The 20,896-nt window shown below is 52.3% G+C and overlaps 1 protein-coding gene and 1 non-coding gene across 2 annotated transcripts; both read right to left on the bottom strand.

Moving 5' to 3' along the window:
* Positions 1-493: 493 nt before the first annotated feature.
* Positions 494-20,896, bottom strand: KANK2 (KN motif and ankyrin repeat domains 2). The gene is made up of 12 exons (XM_063112159.1): positions 20,676-20,896; positions 19,663-19,778; positions 18,023-19,237; positions 8,538-8,705; positions 8,339-8,441; positions 7,210-7,446; positions 6,491-6,578; positions 5,583-5,802; positions 4,883-5,025; positions 3,392-3,592; positions 3,222-3,311; positions 494-2,492 (listed from the first exon to the last, which is right to left on the bottom strand). Exons 2-12 carry the CDS (start codon positions 19,697-19,699, stop codon positions 2,439-2,441), a joined length of 2,556 nt encoding a protein of 851 aa, XP_062968229.1. The 5' UTR covers positions 19,700-19,778; positions 20,676-20,896; the 3' UTR covers positions 494-2,438.
* Positions 16,046-16,119, bottom strand: TRNAI-GAU (transfer RNA isoleucine (anticodon GAU)). The gene has a single exon. It is a non-coding gene; the product is annotated as a tRNA-Ile (tRNA).

Here is a 20,896-nt window from a genome sequence, read left to right on the forward strand (position 1 = left end):
TGGTGTTAAAACATGGTACTCTAACCAGCTGAACCAACCAGCCAGCAGAATCTATTTTTTTCTGAGGTGTTCACAGGGAGTGTCCAATAGAACCTTCTGGGACAGTAGCAATGTTTTGTGACATCACAGCCTCAAACAGTAGCCACTAGCCATGTGGCTATAGTATTGAGCAGTGCTGGTCTAGGATAGAGCATAAGGTTTATTGTAATATTCTTACAACTTTTCTGTAGCTTTGAACATTTTTCCAAATAAGTCCATTTTGAAAAAGAGATCTATATTTTTTTGGCAGCTGGCCGGTATGGGGATCCGAACCCTTGATCTTGGTGTTATAACACCGTGCTCTAAACGGCTGAGCTAACCGGCCAGCTGAGACGTAACTCTAAAGCTTAACGAGGAGCACGAGCTTAAAGAAAAGACAGAGACATCGGCACTATCGGTAGCTTTATTAAATTCATTTACCTTCTAAAAAAAGAATACAAAAAAGAATACTTCATTTAAGTGTAATACTGTCTTTATGGACGTACCGTGGTCAGAAAGTGAAATTAAAGCTCATGAATATATGTGGGAAGAGAAAGGGACAAAAGGCAGGATCGCTGTAGCCCACTGGGTATGGAGAGAGAAGGAACAGCAGAGATAAACGTGGACTTATCTGAGGGGTCACGCACTCCTGAGCCAAGGAGTAGCTTCTAGAAGCTTAAAAGAAACGCGCTTGCTGGCTCTGGGGTTGGACACACGGGCACACAGTGCCTGTACCGCTTCTCAAAGCTGCCCAAAACAGACGGCAGGGGTTGTCCCCAACCAGCTTTGGTTTTCTTTCCCATTTACACACAAGCCGTCCATCCATCCATCCATCCATCCCTCATGATTGTCTTGTTTGGCCATTAAAACTCTTGTCTTGGGTCCATCCCTTCCATCAAAATCAAAGCAAGCTGGACTCTATCAAGCCAAGAAATCTACTTTTCTAGGAGAGAAGCCAGCACTTTGCTTTATTTAATGAACATGTGAGCTCCTTGGGCTTACTCTGTCCTGCTGAGGTTTGGCTTCCAAAAAGCCCTGTAGGCTGAGCTGAGTCCTGGACACGAAAGGGCAGATCACATATTTGGTAGGGAACTGGCTTCCCTATCCTAAGGCACATGTAGAGGCTTGGAACCCTTCTATTTTTTTTTTTTTTTTTTTTTGTCCACCGAGGAAAGGAACAGGAAAGAAAACTAGGTTGAGATTTTGGGGACAAAACAGGCCATAAAGGAAACTGGGAGTATCTCTGGCGTTCCCCATTTCCAGCAGGCTCTGTTCCAGGCAGTTCCGGAAAGTCTCTAGGTTGTTAAAAACCAGCAGGCCCTTGTTTGGTTTCGGCAAAGGCCTGTCTCTTTAAGTTCGCGCTGGGAGTCCACCGGGGGCAGCCAACTTCTAATCAGGTCCACATGGGGTTTTCAGAGCTCGCCCTGTGTGTTGCCAACAAACCCATGCCCTGTTTCCTTTCCTTTGAGCAGAGAAATTCTGGAGTCCTGGGGACAAAAAGGATGGCCCTGCTACCACAGTTCTGGGCTCGGGGACACAGCATCCACTCTGAGAATTGGATTCTTTTTCCTGTGTCTCCAAGTCTGAAGGATCTTCTAGGAAAATTAACATTTGCCAGGGCCTCTGTGCGGGGAGGGAGTGGATTTCTGGGTAATATCTCATTGTGAAACTCGGTTACAGACAGGTCACAGAGCCTACCGATGTGTCTCAGCTGCAGGGTCCTGGGCCCCCCACTTGAATGGGGGTGACACCGGCATTGGCAGCAAGAAGGCAGAAGAAAGGACTGAGCTTTTGCTCCTGGTGACAGGGACAGATCAGTTTTGTGAGGCAACCAGAAAATTCCCCCGAGAGCCGTCTGGGGTGGAGTGAACAAAACACTATTATATACCGGACAATTAAATGTGGGGGCTGAAAGGGTGGGGGGCAATGCTTGAGACACGACCCGTGCGTAATAAGATTCGGGATTACAATGCAAAGATGGTATACGGTTCCAGTGACTTTCAAATGTAGCAACAAATAATATGATTCCCCCTCCTGCAACAATGTTTCAAGAATACAGTATTTTTTCCTCTCGCCTTTCTCCATCCAAGCTTGCCGGCTGATTGTTCTCAATGTTTTTCATAAAACCCACAGCCCAGCATCAGCCACTGGCGCCAATTTATACAAGAATTTCGCTTTGGTCTGTGCTGCGGCTGCTTTGAACTGGGGCGCCGGGAAAAGCCACCTCCAGCTGGAGTCCTGTCGCTGTCGGGGCTCCCCCGGGGAAGCAGAAGGAAAACCCACGTGTCTTTGAGACTTGGGGTTTGGAGACTGAGATGGGGGGTGGCCAGAGAGGAGAGGGGCCAGGGAGGAGACAAGGGATGGTTCGCTCTGGGGCTGGCAGGCCCCCGCGGGGAGGCGCCTCTGGCCTCCCTTCACGACTACTCTTCTGCAGAGGACGACGCAGGACTCTCGTCATCTGACATCGGGGCAAACTGAAACGAGAAGCAGAATTCTTTTTGTCTGGCATCCTTCCAGATCCCTGCAAGGCGCCACGGGCTTTGCGGCTGGCCCCGTGTGGGTGAGCAAGAAGGAGGAGTGATCTCTGGCCTCAAGGAGGTGACGTCCTAGGGGAGACTCCTTGCAGGAGCAAATAAATGAGCGCAGGAGAGGATTCTGATCAGGGATAATGGACAGACGGGAATGGAAGGGGACAGTGGGTGGTCAGGGAGGGTGATGTCTGAGCTGGTCCCTGAATGATGTCAAGGGGCCAGCCACGGGGGAAGGGCATTCCAGGCTGAGCAACCAGCAAGTGCAAAGGCCCTGGGGTAGCAACAGAGAATAAGGCCAGTGTGGCTGGAGTGGAAGTGGAGGGAGTGCAGGGAGGTGAGGGAGGTTTTGCAGGGCCTGGTGGGCTCTGGGGAGGACTACGGCTTTTTCTCCAAGTGAGGTGGGAGCCATGGAGGGTTGTGAGAAGAGGAGGGAGGTGTCCTGACTCGGGTGTTCACAATGACCTCTAGCTGCTGTGAGGAGGACAGACTGGGGGTGGGGTGAGGACAGGAGCTGAGGGACCAGGGCAGGGTAACAGCAGTGGTCCAGGTGGATGATGATGGGGGATGAGGTGATCAAAGTCCTTAGCATGTACCCCGTATGCCTTTAGCTCTTCATGAACACCCATCTCCTACCAGAGTGCCCACCCCCTGTCCCGCTGGGTTGAGACTCACCGAGCACTTGATGTTCATGCGGGAGTACAGCATGGACGCGATCTCACTCTGCCCCGCATCCAAGGCCACCATCAGTGCTGTGCTCCCGTCCTGCAAAGTAGCTCTTGCTATTGTGACACCCCTTGCTGTGTTCCCACCCTCCCCTGGGGTGCACCTGGGTGGGGACTCACGCGGTCAGTGAGCGAGATGTCGCAGCTGGGCATGGCCAGGAGCAGCCCAGCGATCTCCTTGTGGCCGTGCTCGCAGGCGCACATGAGCGCCGTGGAACCATCATCATCTTGCACGTTGACATCCGCCTCGCAGGCCAGCAGGGCTTTGACCACGTCCACCCGCCCGTGGCTGACCGCCAGCATCAGGGCTGTCTGCCCTGCCTGGGCAGAGGAAGGAACAGAATGATGGTTCACACAGGCTCCAGGGTATGACACTCCTGCTCCTGAACCTGCCGTGGCTCCCAAGTACTCTGATGCTGACACGTACAACCACACTCACAGACCTCCTGTATCTCAAACAACTCTTTCTACCACAGGGCCAGACGTAGAAGATCACATATATAAAGTTCCATTTATATGAAATATCCAGAATAGGTAAACCCAGAGACAGAAAGCAGATTAGTGGTTGCCAGGGGCTGGAGGAAGATGGCAGGGAAAGGGAAGGACTATTAATAGGGTGCAGGGTTTCCTTTGGGAGTGATGGAATGTTCTGGAACTAGATAGAGGTGGTAGTGGCACAACATTGTAAATGTACTAAATGCCACCAAAGATTGTTCACTTTAAAAGGGTTAATCTAGGGCTGGCGGGTTAGCTCAGCTGGCTGGAGCACAGGGTTATAACACCAAGGTCAAGGGTTCAGATCCCCAAACTGGCCAGCCACCACACACAAAAAGGGGGGGGGGTTTAACCTTATGTGAAATGAATTTCACCTCAATTGAGAGAAAAGGTCACTGAAATTTTTTTTGAAAATTAAGAAAAATTAAATCAATAAAAAATAAAGCAGGGTCAGCTCCTGTTATGCCCCATCACAGTGCCCTGCTGTTCTGTCATTGCATTTAAGCTACTGGCAATCCCTGCCATCATCACTGTCCCCACAGGGTCATCGCTGCCCTGCTTTTCTGCCTGGAGACCTTTCTGTGTCCCAGTCACCTCCATAGTCTCCCGGCTTCCATACCCCAACCCGCAGCTGAAAGAAGCTCTCAAATCAGGGATCGGGCCATGCCACTCCTCTCCCTGGTGACTTCCCTCAGCCCCCGTGTCCTAACCTGCTCCAAACCCCAGTGATGCCTGAAATTCTGCGGCTCCTGGAGCACCCGGTTACTTGGTGAGCTTCAGGAGGTGGGACTGTGCCTGCCTATCCACCATTTGGGTCCCCAGTGTCCAGCCGCTGTGAACCCCGTTGCTGTTCAGTGAATTACCAAGCAGCAAGCAGGATGGTGTCGGATTATGAAAGGTGAGGACCCCATGTCCTCCATACCCCGCACTTTCCACAAGAAGGTCCTGTGCCAGAGGCAGCAGGTTATTAAGAACAGGGCTCTGGAGCTAGACCACCTGGGTTCAAATCCCGCCTTCTTGACTATGACCTTGAGGAAATGCCTCTGCTTCTCCGAGCCTCAGTTTCCTCGCCTATGGAATGGCGGCTCTCTGAGGTCATGTTCAGGCGTACCGTACCTGGCTGGCTTTGGCATTGACGTCTCCGAGCCGGAAGAGCTGCAGAACAGTCTCGATGTCATCCTGAGTCTTCAAGGTGGCCAGAGCCGTGAGCATAATGGGGCTGTAGCCGGCGCGGTTCTGCTTATCCACCTGGCAGACGCCTGAGCGAGAGGCATGGCAGGAATGAGCCCTCAGACCAGGCCCCGTCTCTGCCATCAGACTGGAAGCCTTGCTTCACTCTACCACAGTGAGCACTGGGCTCCGTGTCTCCCCCATCAGTCTAGGCATGGCCTAATTCCTCCCTTTTCTCAGACTGAGGACCCCACTCTGTCCCAGCCAGGGGTCTCCATCTCCATTGTGTTACTCTGTCGGACAAGGGGCTCTGAATGTGAAGACTGTGCCACCCCCATCAGACTTGGGGCTCCTGATGCTGGCACCCATGTTTAGGACTGAGAATAGATGCTAATTTGGAAGAGCCATTGACCCTTCAGACTGGCCTGTGTCTCCTCCATCAGACTGTGGACTCTGCCTCCTCCATCAGACTAGGAGGGCTACATTCCCGCCACCAGATTGGAGGGTGACATCTTCTCTATCAGACTGGAAGGGCCATGTCTCCCTCATCAGACAGGGAGGGCGGTGTCTCCCCCATTGGGCCATCACACCGGGGGGTGACAGATGGCCACTCACTTGGGCCCTTCCCCGTCCCTGCCAGGCTCACCGCTGTCGAGCAGCTGCTGCACCACGGGGAAGTTGGCGTGAGACACAGAGTAGTGCAGCGCCGTGTTGCCATTGCTGTCGGCGATGTTGACCACATATTCCAGCAGCCGCGCGGACATGGCTCGGAACGTGACCAGGTGGCGCCGCACAAGCTCGGGGTGTGCATCGCTGAGGCAGGCCAGGCGCAGCCACTCCTGCAGCACTGTGGTGTAGGCCACTTTCTAGATGCAAGTCAGGTGGGAGAGGGGCGTGGGGCAGTGAACCCCAACCCCGCCCGGACAAAGACCCAGGAGGGGAGCATGCCGCTGCACCCCAGACGAGCCCCCTGGAGCAGTGTGGAGCCCCTGTCCTGGACAGCGCCCTCGAGGAAAGTGTAGATGCACCCAGAAGGAAGTATGGACACCCCTGTCCCAACAAGACCCTTGAAGGGAAGTGTAGACACGGTCATCCCAGACATGACCCCCAGAGGAGGGTGTGAGCCTCTCCATCCTGGATACAGTCTTTTTTTTGGGGGGGGGGGTGGCTGGCCAGAACAGGGATCGAACCCTTGACCTTGGTGTTATCAGCACCAGGCTCTACCGGGTGAGCTAACTGGCCAGCCCAATGGATACAGTCTTCAAAGGCAAGGAAAAAGGAAAATATGGGAGCCCCCACCCCAATGCCCTGGAAGGAAGAGGAGCAGCAGGCTTGGCCCGTGGGCGATCATCCTGGGGCCCTTCCCCGCCTTCCTGGCGCCTTCCTGGCCCCTCTCCAAGGCCCGTGACTCAAACACCACCCTCCCCCAGCTCCGGGCTTGGGTCCCAGGGTCCCCACTGGGCAGATAGAGGGAGACACCGAGAATGAGGAGAAGCCAAGGGTGGGGCTGGAGGGGTCGGAGGGGCTGCACCTAGGCCCAGGGCCCGACCGTACCAGCTCCCGCTCGGTGAGGGCGTTGGGGTTGTCCAGGTACTTTTCCAGGGCCAAGCAGGCTGAGATGAGGTCAGGGCTCAGCTCCATCCTGCCAGGAGCAGACGAGCAGCGGATTTATCTTAGGAATACCCACCTCGATCTCCTGAGTCCCCCCACTCCTACCCAGAGCTGGGGTGCTTGGGGAGGGGTTCGATACTGTCTACTATGATGCTCACACAGTCCTGACAGGGGTCACTTGAATGGTGGCATCTCAGACCCCCTTCACTTGGGTCACACTCTTATACTGCACCCCAAGGGGCAGACAGAGGGAACACACAGACCCCAAGAGAAAGTGGATATATAATCCAAAATTCATTTCAAATGGCCAGTGTGCAGATGAAAAATCTTTCCCAAGGGCAGATTTTTCATCAGGGAAAAAAAGAAAGACATAAATAGGATGGGCAGGTGGAGTAAATGTTCCCCCCAAAAGGTGGGTTGCTTAAGAACAAACTCTGCCTGGCCCCCTAAATCCTAACCTCAGCAGACTGAAATACCCCATCAGGCCCTTTATCAAAGCCAGACCTTCGGATATCCAGAAGGAGAAAATGCTCATTCACTAATTTAGACTAAGGTGTGCATGACTGATGGGGGGCCCCCTCAGAGGGCTTGAATGGGGGGGTTTAAGGCAGAGGTCACCTGCCCCTGGCCCTGCCTGAATCCCTCCCTCCCAGAAAACTGACCGGATCTCCTCCTCCGTGTTTGATCCTGATGCCCCCTCAGCCGTGGGCATGTGCTGAGACTCCCTAGACAGCTGGCATTCCTGCTGGCTGGTCTTGGCCACGGCTGGCCCCGTGGGCCTGAGCTTGGGGGCTTTGGCCACACTCGAAACCCTCTCCTCTGTCTCCGGGGCCTCGTTCTCTGTGCTGTCATTGTCTGAGAAGTTCTCTGCCGTGCTCGAGTCTTCAGAGGACTCATACCTGGGGAGGAAGGACGGATGGGACAGAGGAGACGTTACAGATGGGATGGGACGTGGTGGGGGAGGGACACAGGGACCTGGCTACCTGACCTCCCTGGGCCTCAGTTTCCCCATCTGTTAAATGGGGACAATGGCAGTACTGACCTCACAGGGCTGCAGGGCTGCCCCTTATGCAGGTGTTACTGATTCAGACCCTCGTCCCACCGCAAGCAGGACCCGCCTGTGCTTCTTGCTACCTCTTGACAAAGTCTAAGCTCCTGGGCACGGCATTGAAGGCGCCGAACCAACCATTGCTTACCACTTCCTCCTACCTCTGGGCCTCTATCCAGGCTGTGCCCTCTACCAGGAGAGCCTTCCCCACGCACCACTCTTTTGGTTTTGGGGGTGTCTGGCCGGTACAGGGATCTGAATCCTTGACCTTGGTGCACACGTCCCACTCTTCACCTTGCTAGCTCCTACCTGTCCCGCGGCACACGCGTCCCCTCCTTCCCCTAGAGACCTGCGCTGCCTGAATGTCCCCCACCTTTCCTCCCATCCCACCACACCGTGCTGGAACTGCCATCTGTGTCCTGGATGGGGAGCTCGGTCAGGGCCAGGAGCTGCGCCTGGCACCTCCCAGTGAGTAGGATGGTGCAGTGGTTACGCCACAGGCTCTGGAGCCAGACCACCCAGGGCAGACTCCTCGGTCACTGTGTGAGCTCCAGCCAAGCGCTCAGACTCCTTGTGCCTCAGTTTCTCCATCTCTCTATGACAGTTTGGTTAAATGAATTAATCAAAGGGAAGGACTTAGAATGGGGTACTGGGTACATTCTTGTGCAGGAACGAACTGAGGAGCAAGCAGGAGGGCAGAAGTGAGGAGCGGACAGGGAGTGGGGGACGGGGGCTCCTCTCACCCGCCATTGACCCCCACGAACTGGAGGCTTCTCCGGTGGGCCGCCGGGTCTGTAGGCTCCTCTTTCCGCTTCATGATGGACCGCACGCCTGCCTGGGGACCGCCTAGTGGGGAGGGCGGTGTCAGGACAGTCCCTTGCAGCCAGACTCTGAGCCTGGGCCTGCTGGCGCCCTGTCCCGTTTGGAGGTCACCCCACTTACCTGCACCCCCAGCCTCCTCCGATTTGTGCGAGGGTGCTTGCCTGGTGGGGCCCCTGTTGGTGGCATCATGGGCGGGCACCTGGCCTGCGTTCTTCTCAGGCTGCACCAGCGAGGCCACTGTGGACCCTGGGGGTGATGAGGACGACTCTGCAGGGGCCTGTGGGGGACCTGGAGGGACAGGAAATGAGGCATCCCTGTGGGTTGTAACAGCCAAACCACAACAATCACAATAGCTGTCACCTGTGGGTCACATACCCTGGGCCAGGCACTGTCTGAGGGCTAATTCTTGTGTTACCTTGTCAAATCTTCCAAGCCCACCAGAGGGTGGGATTATTACAGATGAGGAAACTGAGGCACAGAGAGTTGCCAAGGTCACCCAGCCAGCGAGGAGCAGAATGAGATTCCAACTCCCATCTGTTGCCTGCCCTGCAGCTGTTCAGGGACAAGGACCCTGCACCCCATGATCCTGCTTCAAGACCCCCCCCACCTCTGATGTCATCTAGAAAAAAGGTTTGTCGACAGCCGAGCAGGATGGTCACAGCAGAGACTCAAGTCTCCCACCTATCAGCTGTGTGACCTCAGGCAGGTTACTTAACCTCTCTGTGCCCCAGACAAATGACATTTCCTACCTCGTGGTGCTGGGCAAACGAAGTCAGTGACTCAGTGCCAGCATATCAAGAGTGCTCGAGAAGCATTTGGGTTTTTTTGTGGGCAGCTGGCTGGTACGGGGATCCAAACCCTTGACCCTGGTGTTACAAGGCTGCGCTCTAACCAACTGAGCTAACATAAACTATATTTTTGACAGGACTTAAAAGTGTTTTTTTCCCCCCGAAGCAGGATTGTGTTGTGAAGATCATTTTGCATCCAGCTTCCTTCTCTTTTTCTTGATTTAACATTAAGCAGGTATTACTTTATCAAGACAAAGAAACAATAAGGGCTATTAGAAAGTTAAAATTAAAATCCACCCAGGAGTTTCAGCTGGAGAAGATGAGAAAGTTCTGGAGATGGATGGCGGGGACGGCTGCATGACAGTATGCGCGGGCTTCCTGCCACTGAGTCGTATATACGTAAAAATGGCTAAAATGGTAAATTTAATGTAATGTGTATTTTACCACAATTAAATAAATCAGACCCACCCAAGCTGGTCTGCAGACAAAGGTGACTCCCAGGGCATCAGACCCCGGGGGTGTCCCCGCCCAGGCTGGGAATGGGGATGTCGGGAGTTCAAGCCCTGGATCTCCAGCTTGGAGTGTGGAATAAAAATCTGGTTTAGGGCTAGCCTGTTAGCTCATGTGGTGGGAGTACAGTGCCGATCACACCAAGATCAAGGGTTTGGATCCCCGTACGGACCAGCTGCCAAAAAAAAAAAAAAAAAAAAAAAATCCAGTTTCCACTTTGACTGGCCGCCCGCATCTTGGAATCTACCCAAGTCCCCCCAGGCCACGTGTGGCTTCTGTGTCACCACTTCCTCAGGGCCTTCCCTTCCTGCCACTGCCCGCTGACTCTGAAGACCAATTCATTTTCATTCCCTTTAATGGCTAAAAATGTTTCTTTTTTTTTTAAAGATGACTGGTAAGGGGATTTTAACCCTTGACCTGGTGTTGTCAGCACCACTCTCTCCCAAGTGAGCCACAGCCCGGCCCTTAAAAATGCTTTTGACATACACAGTAACTATGTCCTCAAGTTCACGGGTGACTCTCAAGTTTACTAAAGAACAGGGAGTAAATGCTCAACACAAGTGAAGAGTGCAGACAGGGCAGGGCTGCATGAGACACTTGGTCATAAAGGCATCCAAGAGCATCCCCTGTCCAGGGTGTGGCTGGCCCAGGCCTCACCCAGAGCTGGGGTTTGAACTCCCATGGGAGCAAATGCCAGGTTGTTATGTTGATCTGATTTAAAAAAAATTTTTTTTTTTTCTGATTTTTAAAAATTTAAAAATTTATATTTACTTTTAATTTTTTTGCGTGCAGCTGGCCAGGATGGGGATTCAAACCCTTGACCTTGGTGTTATAACATGGTGCTCTAACCAACTGAAACCTTGGCAATAAATTCACATGAAATAAACACACACACTGTATGGCCAAGTGAAATGTGTCAGGAGGCAGGTGATCCATTCACAATCTCAATCTCTGCCCAAAACTCAGGGATCCTGATTAAAAATCCTAGAAGAGCCAGACAATGAGCTGGAGTAACGGTTATGCTCAGTGAAATAGACTAGGCATGAAAGGACACACACTGTATGTTTCCACCCATAGGAGGGCCCAGAGTAGTCAGATCCATAAAGACAGAAAGTGGAATTGTGGGTGCCAGGGGCTGGGGAGGGGGACGGGGAGTGGGTGTTTAATGCGGGCAGAGTTTCAGTTGGAGAAGATGAGAAAGTTCTAGAGATGGATGATGGTGATGGTTGCACAACCATGTGAATGCACTTAATGCCTCTGAACTGTATATTCAAAAACAGTGAAGATGATAAGTTTTACGTTAGGCGTATTTTACCAGGATTTAAAAAAAGTGAACAGAAAAATAAACTGGAGCAACACTAAGGTCCATTCTGCCCCAAGAGAAAAGCAGACACTGTTTTTAAAAGCTTTGATGGCTCCTTCCAGCCTGAGGATTTCAAGGTTAGACACTGAAATGCTAGAATAACAACAAAAAATAATAAAATGAGTAAATATTTATTTTTGTTATCCACTGAGGAATGGGGCAAACTAATACCAAAATTGATGTAGATTTAGTTAAAGCCCATGTCAAGCTCACACAGTTTTTTGTTGTTGTTGTTGTTTTCTTGATGGCTGGTTGGCATTGGAGTCCAAACCCTTGACCTTAGTGTTATAAATCCACGCTCTAACCAACTGAGCTAACTGGCCAGCTCCAAGCTAACACAATTTTACAAAAGAAATGCAGAGATGGGGAACCCAGTCTGCCACAGAGTAAAATATATTCCAAAGCTACAACAATCAAAACAGCAGGGCATTGTTGTATAAACAACAGGCCAAAGGAACAGAGGACAGAGCCCAGCACAGACTCCAATCTCAGGGAACTGGAGGAAAGATTTGTGTCCACAAATCAGTGGGAAAGGATGAGTTCTGTGGTGTGGTACTGGGAAATGCAGCTTACTCTACTGAGAAAAATCAAGCCAGATCCCTATCTCACACTGTGTACCTGAAAGAAACTATGAAGGATTAAAGCTAAATGAAGAAAATGTGGGAGAATATTAGGGGGCCTCAGGAAGGGGAAAGATTCTTTTAAAAATTCCTCAAAGCAGGGCTGACCAGTCAGCTCGGTTGGTTAAAGCACAGCCTTATAACATCAAGGTCAAGGGTTCAGTTCCCTGCACTAGCCAGCTGCAGCCCCCCCCCAAAAAGAAAAAAAAAATTCCTCAAAGCTTAGACCACATATGAAAAATACAATGGGCTTAATTACATCCAAAATGCAGATTTCTATTTGACTTAAAAAAAAAAAAAAAACCTCATAAGCAAAGTTAATCAATAGAAGAGAGAGATGGCAGGCAAGGGGAGATATTTGCACAGCCAAAAACGTGCAAAGGATTATCTTCTAGATCAGAGATCAACAGACTTTTTCTGCAAAGAGCCAGATAAGTAAATATTTTTGGCTGTGCGGGCCATACGGTGTCAGTCACGACTATTTGATTCTGACGTTGCTGTAATGCAAAAGCAGTCACAGACGGTATGTAAATGAATAGGCGTGGCTACGTCCCAATAAATTTGAATTTCATATAATTTTGCTCATGTCACAAAATATTATTCTTGGGCTGGCCAGGTAGTGGTGTTGTAACACCCAGGTCAAGGGTTCAGATCCCCATAGAGGCCAACTGCAAAAAAAAAAAAAAAAAAAAAAAAAAAAATTTCAAATTGTTTAATCATTTAAGAACGTAAAAGCCATTCTTAGCTGTGGGCCATACATAAAAAAGCAGGTGGCAGGCTGGATTTGGCCCGTAGGATATAGTTTGCTCATCCTTATTTTGGAATATGCCAGGAACTTCTGAAAATTGCTCATAGAAAAATGGACAAAGGTTACATATAAGGGACTCACAGAGGAATCTTATTAAACATAGAGGAGATGCCCAACCTCACCCAGCATCAGAGAAATGCAAATTAAAACAATAAGGAAATACCACTTTACGCCAGCAGCAGATGGGCAAAAAAATTAGAAAGATGGATGAAAAGGTATGTTGGTGAGAATGTGGGGAAACGGGCACCTCAGAATGTGGACCAGAGAGAGCTTTTTTGGAGAGGATCAGACAGGACTGGAAGTTATATTTTCCCTCCCGTGTGACCAAGCAACCCCACGGGAGGGGATGCGGGTGGGTGGCCCCAGCATCGTTCCTGGTGGCAGGAAGTTGGAAGGAACCCAGGTACCCACCAAGATAGGGTGAGATAAGAAAAATGTAGTGCTGTATACACCTAGAGCAGAAATCTATGCAGCCATTAAAAGCGACAAACCAGATTAACAAACATCACTGTGGAGAGTTCAAAAATAGTGTATGGAGAGGAAAAAATAAGAAACAGAGATTTTGTTTTTCTGAAGCACAATACCATTTAAGGAAACTAGACATACACAGGGCATATTTTTCAAGGAGACCCAAATATCTTTGTTGTTGTTGTTTTTTAGTGGCTGGGCAACATGGGGATCCGAACCCTTGACCTTGGTGTTGTAACACTGTGCTCTAACCAACTGAGCTAACTGGCCAGCCTCAAATATTTAAATAAGCTTCTGGATGATGGATTACAAGGTAGGATATTAAATGGGGTGAGGGGGATTAATGGTGGGGGTATGTGAATGGCCTAGAGCAGAGGTTGGCAAGCTGCAGACTGTGGGCACAGTTTTTTTGTGTGTGTGACAGCTGGCCAGCATGGGGATCCAAACCCAGTTTTTACATTTTTTAACGGCTGGAAAAAAGTCAAAAGAAGAATACTATTTGGGACATGTGAAAAGTACATGAAATTGAAATTTTGGGCTGGCTGGTTAGCTCAGTTGATCAGAGCACGGGGTTGACAACACCAAGGTCAAGGGTTCAGATCCCAGCCACCCCCCTCCGCCAAAAAAAAAAAAAGAAATTGAAATTTCAGTGTCCACAAATAAAGTTTTATTGGGATACTCTAATGCTTGTTCCCTGACACATTGGCTATGGTGCTTTTGCGTTTGAAAACGGCGTAACTGAGGCACCAAACTCATCGAAATGTATACATACGATATGTGTGATTTTTTGCACATTAAGTGTACCTCAATAAAGCAGGGGAAAAAAAAAGAGGCAGAGCTGAGTTGATGCGACAGAGACTGTATGGTCTGCAAAGCTGAAAATACTTACCGACCCTTGGCACTGAGGATAGAAGATGAAGGGATAAAAATAATGAGCAAGGGGTTGGCCTGTTCACTCGGTTGGTTAGAGTGCATTGTTGATGTCACCAAGGTCAAGGATTTGGATCCCCAGGCTGGCCAGCCACCAATAAATAAGTAAAATTTTTTTTTTTTTTTTTTTTTTTTTAAAAGATGACTGGTAAGGGGATCTCAACCCTTGGCTTGGTGTTGTCAGCACCATGCTCAGCCAGTGAGCAAACTGGCCATCCCTATATAGGATACGAACCTGTGGCCTTGGTGTTATCAGCACCGCACTCTACCGAGTGAGCCGCGGGCCGGCCCAAATAAGTAAAATTAAAAAAAATAAAAATAAGTAAAACAAGACAGGTGGTGTGCATAGACCAATGGAGATGCCTGCCATGAGCCGAAGAATTAAATGAACTCAATTTCGGGCTCCTTAAGTTCAAAGAAATAATAAAAATTTTTATCACTCAGCCATCCCATGCAGGGAGGGTGCGAGGGCATGGGGCAACAGTCATCAAGGTCCTCAAAAATGCCCTTCCAGAAACCTGAGAAAACAGATCAGAGGATGTGAGGGCCTTCCAAGAAAGGACAACCTCATGGCTCTGTTGACAAAGAAAAACTGGACGCAACTCAGTGGTCAGGCATAAGGGCCAGTCCTGTAAATCTCAGTCTCCCCACTCAGAAAATGGTGCGACTGTTAAAAAATGAACAGCATATCCAAAGAATTTTTACTAACCCAAGAAATGCTTCTGAAATAATGTGAAATCAAAGATGGAGTTTAAATCCCAGCTTTGAGGACTGTGGGCAAATCCCTTAACCTCCCTGGGCCTCCGTTTCCTCATCTGTAAAATGGGGATAAAAACATTACCCACCTCATAATGTCACTGGGGATTTAAATGAATTAAAATACAAAAAAGGGCCCTGGCACACTGTCATGAGTGCTTTCAAAATTCAAAACAAACCAAAACAACAATTTCCATCAGCTCTGTGCTGCCAGACTTGAAAAACACACATTTTATGCATTAAAAAATTAGGAAGCAAAGCGGCAGAAGCACTGACAGCAGCTACACCTGGGTGGTGGTGGGTTTATGGGTTTTTGTTCTTCTAGATTTTTCTGTCCTTTCTGAACATTCCACAAAGCATATGAATCACTTTCATGGGAATGTTTTGAACAAGAGCACAGGGAATTTCAAAGCTTTGGAGAGATCCCACCGGTACACGTCCCTGGTTGCCCCTTTTCCTGCTGACCCATCTGAGGTGACTTTGCCAGGTGTGGGGGTTGGGGGGAAGGATAGAATTTTGTGGGGTCTCCAGTCCCCTGCCTCCCCACCTTTGGCAGCCTGAGGGGAAGCCTGCCTCCCACCCTCCCTGCCCTCTGGCTGCAGAGAGTGAATTCCTGCTCTGCTAAAAAACCAGTGGCCTTGCTAGACGGTAAACAGGTTGGGCCCCTCTCTGTCTCCTCCTCCAGGAAGCCCTCCCTCATCTACTCACCAAGCTGCCCAACCCAAGCAAACACAACACGACCACATCTCCCGAGCACTTGTCAAGTCCTTGTACCATCTCATTTCATTTCCCACATTACTCCTCGCCACAGCACAGGGGCCCTGTGGAACCCAGTTCCCTGGTGCTCAGACTCCCCCGTCCCTCGTTTCTCTGGCCTCATCACATTCTAGCTGGTTTGACACCTCGACAAGCCTGAGCCCCTCCTCACCTCAGGGTCTCTGTTCCTGTTGTGTCCCCGCCTGGAACACTCTTTTCCACCCCTTTAACCACCTGGCTGCTTCTTCCTGTTCACATCTCGGCTCATGGATGCCTCTGGGAGAGGCTACAGAGCTGAGGGTGGACCTCGAGGCCCTTTTATGCACCTGGTGCCATGCTGAACCCTTGACATGAATTGATGTATTGAAGCCTCACATTAATCTGGTGACATCGCACTGTCAGGACAATTGATTTGCAAATCAGAGAACTGAGGCATGGAGAGGCTAAATAGCATACTTAAGGAAACCAAGCCAGAGAACAGGTAAACCAGAATTTACACCCAGGCCACCACCCCATTCAATCACTACCAACCCCTTCCCCCGTTTTATTTGCTTCAAACACGTATTCTCTGAAATGATATTTCTTCGCTTATTTATTGCAGTCTTATTTATTATTAATTTTTTGGCAGCTGGCCGGCACAGGGATCGAACCCGTGACCTTTGTGTTATCAGCACCATGCTCTAACCAACTGAGCTAACCGGCCAGCCCAATTAATTTCTTTCTTTAGCTCCCTCCCCGTTATTTATTTATTGCAGGGACTTTAGCATCTGTCTTGTTCACCGCTGTGGCCTCAGTGCCTAGAAAAGTCAGGCGCACTGTAGGCACTTGGTAAACATTTTTTGAATGAGAAGATATTGAAATGAATGAATACATTCCAGTTCTGCCCAAGGAAGGCAGAGACTGGAGCTGGCTGCAGCAAGTGGGGGTTAAGTGAGACACAAGGAAGAACTTCCAGAGGTGGGAGCTTTCACAGTGGGTGGACATTGCTATGTCTGTATGTCCTGCAGGCAGGAAGCCCCACGGCTGCTCTGGCAGGCGCATGTGGAATAGCGATGGCCGCTCAGAGATTCTGGGGCTGAGCTGGGCAGGCCCCCTGGCTGGGGGCCAGAGCCACAGGGCCGGGTGTTTGCGATGGATATGGAACAGAAGGGTGGTGTCCGGAGCTGGCCAGAAACAACACAGGCAAGCAAAAAAAACACAGCTGGGTCCCTGCTCTCCAGCCTGTGCCCTCTGGTCCCTCAGTAGGGCTCTGGCCACCTGACACTTGAGACTGCAATGATAACTTGGACCCCACCTCCAAGCCCTGCCACAGGGTCAAGCTGAGCTGGGTTCAGATCCTGGCTCAGCCACTTCCTGGCTGTGTGACACAGGTCAAGTGAATCCTCTCCCTCAGCCTCAGTTTCCCCAGCTATAAACAGGGTTGACCTAAAAGTTACCAGCAGAAGCAGCAATGAGTACTTACTGTGTGCATTAATTTGCAAAAGTTCTTAGATGTGGGGACCATTATTATGTCTCTTCACAGAAAAAGAAGCTGAGGCCCAGAGAAGTGACATTGCTCACCCAGGGTCACATAGAAAAAAGTGGAATTTGAACTCAGATCACCTGGCTACATGGTGCAGCCTCTTTAACCCTCCTTGCGTGAAACATTTAGCATAGCATCTGGAACCCCCCAGCTGGTACTTGCTAAAGAATAGCTGTCATTATTATGAATCGTTACAGCAGCTTCTCCCAGGAGCCTCAGGGCGGCAGGGCAGCTGGCATTCCACATAACCAGCATTCCCTTTCCTGGCATGAGGACTCAGCATTTCCTCTGGGGAGCACTCTTTTCCTCCCTCAAAGGGCACAGGGCTTGGGTAGGGCTCCTGTACCCCCAGCATCCAGGCTGGGCAATGAGGGACATAGGAATTGGCACCCCTGGGATTTTTACTGGTGCTATTTGGATTAAGGGGCTGCCTTTCCACTGAGCTAGAAGGACAGATGCCTGGAGCAATGGAGCCACCTTCCTTTGCCTGACTGAGACAGAAGCTGCCAGCGTAGATAGAAGAAGAGAAAAAGAGCAAGTTAGAGATTCCTGCTGACATCTGAGCACCTGGATCCAGCCATGCCTGAAGCTGTCCCTAGGTTGCCTGAACAACACATTTCCTTTTCATTGCTTAAACTTGTCTGAAGGGGCCGGCACATGGCTCACTGGGTGAGCGTGGTGCTGACAATACCAAGTCAAGGGTTAAGATCCCCTTACCACTCATCTTTAAAAAAAAACAAACAAAACTGGTCTGAGATTCATTCCTATCACTTACTTAATAAACAGGGAAGTTTTTTGCCCAGCAAACCAATAGCAAACCAAGAACCTCCCCAAAATACCTCCTGTTTTCTGGATACTTACAATGTGCCAGACACCCAGTTTCTCTGCACAGTCCCTACAGCCCTGAGGTCGGTGGCACAATTCCCCCCTTTTGCAGATGAAGAGACAGAGGCTCCGAGAGCGGAGCAATCTGTCTGGTAGAAGGTGGGGGCTAGCGCTGGGGCTGGACCCAGGCAGGGTCCAGGCTGAACCATGGGAAGAAAGAGGGGTGCCCAACCGTTCTCCCCTGCCCGTGATCACTTACCTGCTGCCAGCACATCGCAGCTTCGGTCTGTGATGCTGATCTTCTTCACCACGTGGATGTTACCGGTGGTCGCCGTGGGCACAGGGCACATTGTCTCCACCACCTCATGGCTGCGGAACACAGCGGGGCTCTCTGCCCTGCCGGATGTTGCCAGGGCCCTCAGACCCGCTCCATAGGGCTCCAGACTCTGGGCACGCTGTGCTGGGGCCCCAGCGGCTGTGCTGGCCGCCACCTCCACCTCCCGTGGCCCCTCCACTACCCGGACAGTGTCCACGCGGACTGGGCTGTCTGGCGGTGGCCAGGCCTGTGGCTGGGGGTCAACCTGCCGGGCCTGAGCTGCCTGCAGCTCCTGTAGTGCTTTTTTGAGCTGGGTCTCCAGCACAGCGACCTTGGCGGCAAGGGCTGCTTCCCCATCAGGCATGCCCAAGTCCCGCTCTCGGACCCAGGTGCCCACGCTTCGGGTCTCCAGTGCCACTGGGTCCTCAGGGGGGTCAGGGAGGTCCAGACAGAGCTCGCTGCGGCCCCGGGCCCCTGCAGGGTGGCCCAGGAACTTCTGGCTTTTGAGCTGCACAGTGAGCTGTCGCTTTTCCTCCTGCAGCACTGACAGCTTTACCTGGAGCACGGGGATCAGCTTTACCTGCTCTTCCAGCTGCCTCAGCTTGCGCAGGGCACCTGCCATCTGCTCCCGCACATGGGCCAGGTGCCCGGCGCTGGGTGGCACTGGCGTGGACAGTCCCGAGCTGCGTGGAGTTGGCGGTGGCAGCCCCACACCCACCAAGGAGCTGGTGGAGCCGGCCGCACTGGGAGTCAGGGAGCCCAGGCCAGTGGGCGCGGCTGCCTGGTCCTCGAGGCGGCGCCGGGCATCGAGCAACGTGCGTTCGACGCGCGGGTTGAAGCCCCCGCGGGCCTCCAGGGCGCCGTACTGCGGGTAGAAGCCACGGCCACAGTAGGAGTAGGCTGAGTGGCGGCTGTCCCCGCTGGCGTTGGAGCACAGCGACTCGGTGGATGTCCACCAGGAGCCAGGGCCGCGGGGCAGCGAGCCCAGACGTGGGCGGCGCTGCACGGCCACACGTCGCAGCGTGTGGCCCTTCTCGATGTCATCCACGTACTTGAGGAAGTCCAGGTCGAGGCGGTAGCCGTAGGGAGTCTCCACGGAGTAGGGCGGGTCGGGCTCCTTGGCTGGGAAGGCGGGCGGGGAGGCTGGGCCGGGGGTCCCTGGGGTGGGGGGAAACACCGGTGCCTCTGAATACTGCTGTCCCTTCTCGGGGCAAAGACTGATGTCCTGGGAGAGTCAGGGTTTATCTGCCCAAAGGATTGGAGCCCACTGGGTGCTCAACTGTGCCTGTCTTCAGTCTCAGACCCTCAGGGAGGTGCTGTGCCACCCAAGCCCCAAACCCCCAGAGCAGGGCTGTGACTCCCCCCTGAAGCCCCCAGTGCTGGGCCGTATCCTCCCTCAGATCCCACAGGACAGGGCCCTATCTGCTCCCTTAGACTAAACCCCTTTCCTGGCAAGACTCTGCCTCCTCCCTCAGACCCTCCAAGGCAGAGCCATGTCTTCCCTTCTCAGACCTCCCAGGGCAGGGCTGTGTCCCCTCTCAAGCCCCCCAGGGCAGAGCCCTCTTCCACCTGAGACTCCTGACCTGGGAAGGGGGCTGGCACGTGCAGGACTTGGGCCATCGTCCTGTCTGTGGACGCTCCTCAGGAGTCACTTGGGGGACTGTAAGTCAGACTGCCTGCAGCACTGGCTGAGGCTCACCTGGGGAGGGGGGCGTTGGAGGAGGGAGTCAGGAGGAGGGGAGGCGAGGTGGCCGTCCCCTCCACAGCTGCCCCATCCAGCCTCCCACCTAGGTCTGGGCCCTCATAGGGGCACAGTCTGCCTGGCTGCAGAAAGTGGGGGGGGGGGGGGGGAAGGCCTGGAACAAAGAAACCAAACCTCACTGCTTCTCGCACATCTGTCCAGCCCCTGGACAGGCTCCAGCTGTTCCCACAGCTCTGCCTCCACCCGGGCCCCAGGCTGGGGGACCCTAAGCCCAATAGGCCCCACCCTTCCTGCACCCCCTCCCCTCAGCCCAGGCCCAGAGCTGGCCACAGGGAAAGATGGGAGCTGGGGTGCTAATGGAGGGGGGACAGTCTTCCTGCATGGATCTAGGGAGACTAAGAAAGACAGGGCAGAGAGTAGGGGACCCCAAGCAACCCCAAAGCAGAGAGCTCAGTCAGGCCAGGCCTGGGGGGGTGGGTAGGAAAAGTGGGGGAGGCAGTGAGGAGCGAAGCCTTTCCCCTTTATGGAAACAATTTTCTCTAAAAATAAACAGTTTCGCTGCCGGGCTACACAGAACTTCCTGCCCCCCCAGGATGTGTCCGGGCTGGGGGTGCAGCAGGGATAGAGGCTGGGTGAGGCCCGGCAAGTCATGGGTGTACAGGGAGGAAGTAAGAGGGGTGCCCGGAGGCTGCAAAGGGAGGGACAATCAGGGCCTCTCACTAACCCCCCTCAGCCCTGGAGGCTGGCCAGGGCCCTTTTGTCCCCCGCACCCTGCCTGAATTTGGCCAGTCCTTTCTGCTGTCTGATCTCCAGCCACCCTGCTGCAGAGACCCTGGCCCATCCCACCACCAGAGTGGACCTGTTTTGGCCTGCGGGCACCAGGGCAGCAGATACCTGGGAGGACGGGCCAGGTGTGGCACCTGCCGGGCATGAAGGCAGAGCCGGGGCTCCAGGGGTGGCTTGTCTTTGTTCTCACGTCCTGTCCTGCTCAGTGTCTTGCTTAGTCTCTCTCCACGTCTCTCTGCGTCTCTCCACGTCTCTGTCTCTCTGCGTCGCACTCCACTTCTCTCTCTCTGTCTCTCCACGTCTCTGTCCCCACTTCTTTGACTTTCAAC

The sequence above is a fragment of the Cynocephalus volans genome, chromosome 10 (assembly GCF_027409185.1).
Source record: "Cynocephalus volans isolate mCynVol1 chromosome 10, mCynVol1.pri, whole genome shotgun sequence".
Classification (NCBI taxonomy): Eukaryota; Metazoa; Chordata; class Mammalia; order Dermoptera; family Cynocephalidae; genus Cynocephalus; species Cynocephalus volans.

Excerpts from the sequence above, each read along its gene's own strand:
- KANK2 (XM_063112159.1), bottom strand. The coding sequence starts at position 19,699 with ATGGCCCAAGTCCTGCACGTGCCAGCCCCCTTCCCAG. Across the intron at positions 8,706-18,022 it reads CTGCGATGTGCTGGCAGCAG|GTCCCCCACAGGCCCCTGCA; the intron begins GTAAGTGATCAC and ends CTGTCCCTCCAG. Across the intron at positions 2,493-3,221 it reads GCATGAACATCAAGTGCTCG|TTTGCCCCGATGTCAGATGA; the intron begins GTGAGTCTCAAC and ends TTCTCGTTTCAG.